General features: G+C 36.3%; 1 protein-coding gene across 2 annotated transcripts; it reads right to left on the bottom strand.

The window, feature by feature from the left end:
* Window positions 1-368: 368 nt before the first annotated feature.
* Window positions 369-9,790, bottom strand: TOM2A (tobamovirus multiplication 2A). 2 transcript variants are annotated; one of them, XM_086458300.1, is made up of 7 exons: window positions 9,636-9,790; window positions 9,121-9,420; window positions 7,427-7,526; window positions 6,463-6,543; window positions 6,276-6,380; window positions 1,546-1,755; window positions 369-716 (listed from the first exon to the last, which is right to left on the bottom strand). In XM_086458300.1, the coding sequence occupies exons 2-7, from the start codon at window positions 9,354-9,356 to the stop codon at window positions 609-611; spliced, it is 840 nt and encodes a 279-aa protein (XP_086314426.1). In that variant the 5' UTR covers window positions 9,357-9,420; window positions 9,636-9,790; the 3' UTR covers window positions 369-608. The 2 variants fall into 2 exon arrangements, with proteins under 2 accessions (XP_086314426.1, XP_086314427.1); XM_086458301.1 differs by having other exon boundaries at window positions 9,121-9,410; window positions 9,636-9,779.
* Between the last annotated feature and the right edge of the window lie 157 nt (window positions 9,791-9,947).

The following is a 9,947-nucleotide window of genomic DNA, read 5'->3' as shown; positions in this document are numbered from 1 at the left end:
ACACAATTGGCATTTGTACAAGATGAATAGTGAAATAGAGATCATTTTTATCTATTTTGCTTCATCTCCAATCTCCAATTCTAAAGATGTAAATAGTGATTTAGTTGGTGTGTCAGAAATTAAGAGACCGGTTAGAGCCTGATTCGGAGGTTTCTAGCTCTAAATATAGTGATATAGAGACCAGTTGGATTTGCTCTAAGTAACTTCTACATATCAGATTGATCATCCATGGAATTTTTTTTTCCATAACATGGGACGCAAAGTCTCAGATTTCATGCCTGGGTTGAACGTAGATAATTAAGACTCGACTATGGTCTGTCATGAGATTCCAACCTACTGTCCTGCCATTTATCACTAAGACAACCAGATAAGAACAGCAGTACTGATTTCTCAAATAAGTTGGAAGGGGACAAATAAACTTCTAGAATGTGCATTCCACTCAGCACCAAAGATGGAAAAAAGGAAAAAAAATCACACTTCCAGTGAAATCCAAAGTTTGCACACCAATGTCCAGCAAAATCTGTTTTCAGTAATCCACCAGACTCGAATTTGAGTAAAACCACCAAGACAATTGATTATCACTATTGTGCGACAGAGATGAGGCAACATCACAGTATAGTGCAACGGCTCCTTTCCTCTTCTGGTTGTACAGCTGTCTGTGGGAATCTGTTCGACTCAGATGGGTTGTATGGGAACTCCGATGTATCAAGTCCATACTGGTTGTAGGCATACAAAAGTAATGGAGGTATTAGAAATCAAATTACGCAAGAATTTCAAATTTCAAATTTAAAGGTACATGGTTACCAAGTTGGGGTTCGGGAATAAGTCGAATTGAGGAAAATTCAAAAATATCGACATAAAAAAAAGGTTACACTAGCATAGAAAATTCGAAAACATGGTTTCACAAGAATTTGAAATTTAAAGTTATACTAGCATAGTCACCAAGTTGGGGTTTGGGAATAATAAGTTGAAATGAGGAAAATTCGAAAAAATGGGGGGGGGGGGGGGTGGTGGGGGGAAATATTGGACTAGGGTTAGAGCTTTTTAATTGTTCCTCTCAAGTGGTGCCTCATTCATACAATCAAATTCCAAATTAAACTACAAATAATAAATCACCAAACCTCATATTGATATCATCCATACATCTAGAAGAAGTAACTGCGTGTCCACAATACATTCAAGGTTTTTTAGTAATCAAAACATAAAAAGATTACAATCATGAATCCAAGTTAGGATTCATAAACTGATCAAAATCTGTAAATTCAATATTGTTCTCATTTGCATCCTTATTCTTTGATCCCTCATTTTCTCGATTTATGTGATTTAATCATGAAGTTCGTAAAAAATCGTGACTTGTCTAAAAAGTCACAATTAAATCAGGAGAGGAAAAAATATCCCAATTTGATCGTGAATTTTTCAATAAGTCCCCGACTTTGGTTACTACTCGCTAGTCATCCAAAGATGACCTACCAGGTATGTGTATTTCATATTTCCTTTTATTTTCTAATCAAATCAATTGCAGTCATTCTAGTGAGTGGACCATACCTTTTCCCTCATCCGTACACTCCAAGCATCATTCCTGATTGGGCGCTGATCAAGGTTGCCAGCTACAGGTACCCCTGTAGCAGGAGCTGCCCGCCTGTTTATGAACGGCTGTTGGATTCCAGATCTAGGGGGACCATACTCTTCATCACTGTCGTAATCTGCTGGTCTGTTTGCTGCCCTGACCACAAGGGCTAACAGGAACACCAGTGCCTGCAATCACACCGATAATTATAATGCCAATTTATCAGACTAAAGGGAACGATGAGCTGAAGAATGGCAATTTCCAACAAATCATGTTTCTATAAATGTTTGATTCTTGAATGCCAAACAAACATTATTAATTTAATCTTCTGGAAAGCATGAATTGGACAGCCCAGCCCATCAGTCTGAAATTGCTGATTTCAGGACCAGTCTGGCTCATCAAGAAACCAGAAAACCCATAAAACTGTGCAGCAGCGTGCCTAATATACCGAATGACTTATCTGGATGAAGACAATATGAAATGTATTGGGAACCTAGATATTAGTCAGTTTGCAACTAAGGCAGAATTTAAAGTAACATAACTGCCCTTTATCTCATTCAACCTGCCGGTCTAGTTTTTAAAATAACAGAAATGCCCTTTACTTAGCCTCTTTTGTGAATCATTTATGTTTAATTCCAATAAAATTTCATTTACCAATTGGGGGAAAAAAAAAAGTCTCAGGTACCTGTATTAGGATGTATTGACCTTGCTTTTCTTAGTCTAAGAGGTTGTTTGCTGTATTATATCACTTACGAGAGGATTTTATGCTGCTTGAAACATTTATAAAATATTATTGTGTTCCTAATGTTTTTTCAAGATCCCCGTGATATTTCAAGAGTTGCTACAAAATTTTCACAATAGCACAAAGCACACTGATAAAAATATTTCCAATAAAGAGCTGAATGAGATACACACGAATCAAATTTTGAGAGCTTCTTATAGTACCCACCTACACTAAAAGATTCCAAGCATTTAGAGTAGATCATCTCGAATCCTAAACCTTTCAATAAATCCCAAACACCAGCAAAACCACTTCACCGGGCCAACTTATTGATTGAATGCAAGAAGAGAACAAGTAACTAGCCAAAATTACAGATCAAATAAGTAACTAGTCAAATTGTTTGCTTGATTCATTACAAATACACTTCCTTGTGTACCCTCAGAATAAGGATGTTCCGTCTTCTGCTATCATTATGGATTCTCAACAGCTTTGGTGAATAAACTAATGACTTTTAGGAGTTTTAAGGGAAAAAATAGGTCACACTATTCTATAGGAAAATCTTATTATAGCGCTAGAAAATTTACTTCTTACCAGGACTCCAGGTATTAACATTCTAAAGATGGGGATCATCTAAGGTGTTAGAAAATACACTATTAGAAACACAGAAGTACAATTGTCCATCAAAAGGAGAAACAATTCAGCATCTATGGCACACATAATGGTGTAGGGAAGATATAACAATAGAAAGAGCTGCATGATGAAAATAAGGGCACAAGACAGATGAAGTATTTATGTTTTAATTAAGATGTTTTTTTAAAGGTAAGAATTAAACATTAGGAAAAAGAAAGAAAGAGGAGGCCACAAGTCATAAGGATTATCTTGGGAGTGGTATAAGAACTCCAACAAGAATCCTTGAATGATTGAAGAAAAAGGAGCAGAATATCTCTAGAACAAAAGGTGTCATGACTTCCACGATTCCATATTTCCAATGGGCAGTTGTATTGGATAGAAAAATCATAGATGAAGTGCTTATTGCCAATGAATGTCGCGACTTGAGAATGGAGCCTCTTAGTTTATATACTTCAGAGTATGGACATTAGGTCTAAGTGGAGGCAATGAATGAAGATGCATGTATCTACAACTTCATGATCAATGGTTCTCTAGCTTATTTCCCAGGACCTCCATCAAGTTCTAAATAAATCACCCACCTCCAGCTTGCCATGGATAAGAAAAAGGTTCTGAAATGTAACATTTTGTGCTCTGAGGAGGTTTCAGGGATCCATAATACCTTGGCCAAAAGTCAAGTTATCAGTGTGAGTGAAGTGACCAACCTAGAAAAGTTTGCAATGTTACATGAGATGTAAAATTGACCATCTTCCTATCCCTATCCCGGCCTTCCCTTCGGAGCTAACTGTAGAACCAAATCTATTGGGATGTGGTGGTGGAGAGATGCTCCAACAAACTAGCTACATATAAGTGTCATCTGTCAAAAAGAAGCAAGGCATATGAGTGGCATTTTAATCCTCTCAACTTGGCCCTTTGTTACCTCTCTTTTCTCAATTCCTGTGGGTATGAGGGTATGTCCAACAGGATTAGAAATGGAGGGAAACTACTTTGGGGTGGCAAAAATAACTCACCAAAGCTTCATCTTGAGGGACGGAAAAAAATTTGCTAGCAAAAGAACGTGGATGGCTTGGGCTTTAGACACTTCAAAGATATCAATGTTGCATTGTGAGAGAAATGCTTTGGTGATTTTGGGGGTGGAAAGATGTAGCTCATGGAGAGGCGATCACCAGCAAGTAAAGAGTCCATGATTTGGGTTGGAATGCCATAAATACAATGTCATCCCTTTGGGGATTGTGAGGTTTTTTGATGATGCACGATGTGGTGAGACTACTCTGGGTGTCACTTTCCTCATTTTACTCCATCTCAAATGAATGCATTTGTGCAAGAATGCCACATGAGAGAGAGAGGAATGCGGTTTCTTCAAATATGCATCTAAAAAGAGATTTCAAAGATTGGGAACATGAAGCCATTAGTTCTTTATTGGCATGCCTTTCTAAAGTGGAGTTAGCAAGTTGGGAAGTATATGGAATATTACGTAAATGGACCTCCAATGTGCATTTACGGTTCTAGTACCTCTATCAGGCTTCTTCTGTACAGAGTACTGAATGCAGCAATTGCTGATGTTTCAATGCCAAAATTGTATGGAAACAATATTCTATTCTAAAATTATATTTTTAATGTGGACGGCCATCCTAGACAAGATCTTGACCATTGGACCACATAAAATACATATCCTATGTAAGTCGTGCAAATCCCATCTCTTCCACCATTGCTACTTCTCTTTTGAAGTTTGGAATACTTTTATATCATCTTTTGGGTTATCTTGAGTGATACCCGAGAGTCCGAGACCATCTATGATTTAATCAAGGGATGGGGGTTGAGTACCTTCTTCAAGGCTGGCTCCTCTTCCCTTTGGAAGTTGACCCCTTCTACATGTTGCTGCATTTGGAAAGAACATAACAGCCACATATTCAAGAATAGTGAGAGCAACACATAGTACATCATCAAGGTCAGTGCTACACTGCTTCATTGGTCTGCCCTCTTGCAATTTAAGGGGCATTCAGTTTGAGGATTTGTCTCTAAGTGGAAAGTGATTGTATCCATATCTTAGTCTCTTTTTGCCTTTTTATTTTCTTGTGTCAACTTCTTTTGCTTGCCTCTTTTGTCAATCATTTGTGTTCCATTTTAATAAAATTTCATTTACTGATTAAAAACAACGAGTCTCAGATATCTGCATTAGGATGTATTGACTTGCTTTTCCTAGGTTGTTTGCTGCATTCTGTTACATATGAGAGGGTTCAATGCTCATCTTAATTTTTCTAAAATATCATGTGTTTCTTATGTTTTTCCAAGATTTTCATAATATTTCAAGGGTTCCTAAAATTTTCACATTATTAACACAATGCACACTGATGGAAATATTTCCAATGATGAGCTGAATTGAGATATACCGAATCAAAATTTAAAAGCTTCTTCAAGTACCACCTACACTTATATTTCGTGCACTTAGATTAGATCATCTCGAATCCTAAACCTTTTCAATAAATCTCAACCACCAGCAAAACTGCATTACAGGTTGAATTATTGATTTTTTGTAAGAAGAGAACGTAACAAATCAAAATTACACTTCAAAGATGTAACTAGTCAAATTGTTTGTTAGATCCTTTGCAAATACACTTTCTTGCGCACCCTCAGAATAAGGGTGTTCTGTTATCATTAGGGATTCTCAACAGCTTTGGTGTATAACCTTGAGACTTCAAGAGTTTAAAGGAAAAAAATAGATCATGTTATTCTATGGGAAAATCTTATAAGCTATGTCAATGCCTTCAATATGAAATATACGACGAATTAACAAGTGTAGGGGCAAGCAATAGTACTTAAACATTTACTTCTTACTAGGACTCCAGATATTAAGATTCTAAAGATGAGGATCATCTAAGGTGTTAGAAAATACATTAGTAGAAAGACAGAAGTAAAGCCGTCCATCAAGAAGAACCAAAAAAAGCTTCGCAGCAGGTAAGTCACACATAATTGTGTAATGAAGGTTTTATACCATCATAGAATGTTCTCCTCAACATCTTAGATTGCAGGGACGAAAATTTGACATAGTTTCAATTAGCTTTGACTTTTTCCTATAAGAATGGAAGAAAGGATTCAAACTTCTTAGTAAAAATATTTTCATTTTCCTATATTTCCATAGAAACACAATCCAATAGGCAATAAGTCAATGGTTCTGAAAATTGCATCCAAAGAAAAACAAAATGCATATGAGAGATTATATGATCATGCAGTGTTGCCTACTCCCCAACATCTGCCTAGTTCTAGAAAAAGCAACAACAACAAAATCAGAAATGACAATGGGAAACGGCTTTTACAAAACGTTTTTACCCCCAAATTAGAAGAAAAAAAAGTCACATTTACCTCCAAAATAACGGCTCCTAAAGCAACCCATTTTGCGATTTTCCAGTTCTCCTTCAGGAAACCATAGATAGTCTCAAAATTTCCAGTTCTGTCAGTTGGAATCGCCTGTAAAGATCAATTACGCAAATATTTAGATAAGTATGTAACTCAACCAAGAAAGGAAGTCATCTGATAAGGCAACACTCACATCTTTCCAGCTCTTATCAAAGAATATGAATGCTGCACATCCTAGTTCGGCAAAGATCAACAGAATCACCAATACAGAATACTGGGTTGGTTTAAGGAAACCATCTGGCATGAAAATAATGCACAACACATGGCACATACTTGATGTTTGCACAATTTCTGTTATAAGTAGATGGCAAACAAGAGATGGCATTCTAAGAAAATATTTGTTTGATATGATATTCTAAGAAATAATTTTTGACATGTAAAGATTATTAAAACCAGCCAAATAAGACAAATAACAAAGCTAGCAGGAAGAGAAGACTTACCTCGAACCAAAGAAATAAAAAGAAACTGAGGGGAACCTAGCTAGCCTTCTCCTTAAAAATCATATGCCATCTAAAAATGAAATCCACAACAAGCAAACATATATACCCTCTAAAAAGTTTGGCCCAAATCATTTGAAACAATAGCATGGGTCCCTTCCCCTTTTCCTTAGAACACCTGTTATTATGTTATTTCCATAGGCCCCAACAAATTGGAAACAGGAATAATCTCCAAAGCATGGTTTTAAAACCCATTTTGACGTCTCGTCTCGTCTCGTCTTGTCCATGAACAAGACCAAGTCGTCTCATTCAACAATAAGACAAATGAACTATGATTTTAAATCTCATCCAATACATTTGACTTCTCTATCTGTCTCATTGGTGAACGTTACCAAGACGTATCAGAAGAGGAATCTCAGTCTCGGGCGAGAATTAAAACCAAGCTCCAAACTATCATCCCACTAAAGCAAAAGGCCTAAAGCATACAACTACGTAAAAGGTCCCAAAAAACGTAAAATCGAACACACCCCAAACAAGCTAGAAACAGTCATCATTTCTTGTATGCAGAAAATAAGTCAACTTATGAAATTCTGTGATTTAGAGGGGGGAGGGGGGAGGAGAGAGGAGGATAACAACTGAACAAGTTAGAAACCAGGATACACAAGATAGGCAGCACCCACTCCTCGTTACCGCTCCAATACAGCCAAAACAAGATATGACGAAAAGTATCACTCCAACAGCAATGAACAAGTATATGAACCTGCAACAACATCAATACATTGTGGTACTGTTAGTTTTGTAAGGAGATCCAGAAATCAGCTTAAATTTTATGTCTATTGGATCTTAGGACCTCAATGATATAAAAAATAACATAGGTCTTCCAAAAACATTGTCTAAAGGCACCATCTTGGCATGGGAATCTGCTATTTATTGGCACTTCTAGGAATCCGTCCATAAAAAAATCAGGTCTATCCAAATTATTTCTTATTTGTTCAAGAATTAGCTTAATGCCAATGTCATGTTGCCTTTCCAGCTTCCCAAGAGATAGCATTTGAGGAATCTACTTCAATTATTATGGCCCCTTGAAATAAATTCTTGAAGAACTTGAAACCTTAAACTGGAGCTAGAGCATCAGCTTCACTTCAGTCTATAACACCAACTAGACCAGAGAACACCTTTAAGATTTCTCCTCCATGGTTTCTAAGTGAACCCCCACTACCAGCAACAGGATTTCCAAAATGCAGCCATCGGAAATTAATTTTTTGTATCTGAATTTAAGGTCAAACCCTCTCTCTCTCTACCCTCAAAAGAAGGAAAGTGGAAGTTATTTTCTGAAAGCGATACAATGATACTAAGTGCTTTTTATCCCAATCCAATTAACCAAACAACTGTCACTTCCCCATTTATAAAATCAAAACATAATTCTTGAACTGAGGGAAAAGTTACAATTCTTAAAGAAGGGACTACTTTTTGATTCATGTATCAGAATCAAATGTCCATAAAAGATGTTAAAATTTAATACCCAAGTACTGATTAAAAATAAAAATGTTTCATTACCGCGATTTCTCTATTAAGGAATGTCAATTTGAAAGTTGAATTTTAAATTTATTTAGCGTTTTCTTTTTATTTTTTATCATAAACTTTAGCCTTCTATTCAAGTTTGACTAAGCTACCCAAGTGAAAGAGTATTTGAAGCTATTAGGAAATTTTCCCTAGATTTTTTCTTATGGGTAAGCTGGACTTGAATCCACGACCTCAAAGTTGTTTTGCAATGTGTCAAACCAACTGAGCTATGGTTCTACGCCCAATTTTCCCTAGATTTCCCTTTTAGAAATCTTGGCTTCAAACGTAACCAAAGTTTTATCTCTTACTTCGCCTACCATTGTTCCAACTGCATAATCACACATCCCCATACCTTATCTATACTATATACATCAAAACTATTCAAGTATATGTGCATAGTGTTAAAGAGGGAGGCAAAAATCTTGGTCAAGTAGTAGTGTTGGAAATTACATACAAAGGGAGTAACAGGAAATTAGATAGATATCAACAGTACAAAACAAAGCACGAAAGTTGTCGTAGCACCAATAACAGTTCGCTAATTTGAGTTGGTTGAGATATTACACTTAGGATTGTTAAGCGACGACAAAACAATCAACAACACACATTCCACAGAAACAAACCATGACTAAGCTTAGCAATAACAACAGAATGATGTCACTGAGAGAGCACCAAAGGATTTATTCAAATTGTTCTTTTCTAAGATGAATTAATAAAACTATGCATTAAACACTTGAAATGATCTCTCCAAGACAATAAAATTCAATTTAACCACGAAGAAGAATTAATTTTACCAAGCTTTCGGCAGTTTATCCAAAATGCTAGCCGAAAGAGACACGACCAACAACATCGGCCGACTGAGCTCTACAAATTCATGATTGTCTCTCACTGGAGAGAAATCTGATACACCAGAAACCCTTTTCCATTCAACCAACAAGTAGATCCCATAACCAACCATGGCCAATCCAACAAGCGTCAACAAGAAGTTCAGAAGCTTTAATAAACATTCCAGGCATCCTCTGCACGCCATCCCTTCGAATTTCACCAATCTTAATCCTGATTTCTTCTCTATTTCATATCTCACCTACCAAAACCTGTATTTATTCCAAAATCCAATAAAATTGAATCAAAATTCTTTTTCTAATAGTGGAATCTGAATAAAATGCATAATTTTTGGATTTTCTAGGGTTTCATACAAGATTCTCTTAGGTTTTACTCAAGAGAAAAAAAAAAAAAAAAATAGTGATCAAAAATTGCTCGATGATCCGAGTTTGATCCTTTTCTTAGAAAAAAGAATTAGAGAACTTACGGACGAAATTATCGACCTTTAATCGATCGCGAACTTCGAAGGTTTTTGGTATTTTTATCAGAAATTTAGAGAATTGCTATGGGGATTGAGGAAAGATAATCTTCAAGAGAGAGAGAGAACCGGTCTGGTTTTTTCCTAAAAAAATAAAAATAGCCAAAAGTGGTTTTATTTATTAATGGCAGACATGCCAGTTGTAAACCTCCACGTGGCATAATTTTATCGTAATGCAACCATTGATTGACGGTGTGATTTGACAATGAGGATATGGACGGTGGGAATGTTCGCATATTGTTGGAATTTTCTAATGTTCAC

This window comes from Akebia trifoliata, chromosome 11 (genome assembly GCF_017979445.1).
Source record: "Akebia trifoliata isolate Shusen 1 chromosome 11, ASM1797944v1, whole genome shotgun sequence".
NCBI classification, from domain to species: Eukaryota; Viridiplantae; Streptophyta; class Magnoliopsida; order Ranunculales; family Lardizabalaceae; genus Akebia; species Akebia trifoliata.
Note: the sequence above shows the minus strand (reverse complement) of the source record. Positions and strands in the feature narration are given on the sequence as shown.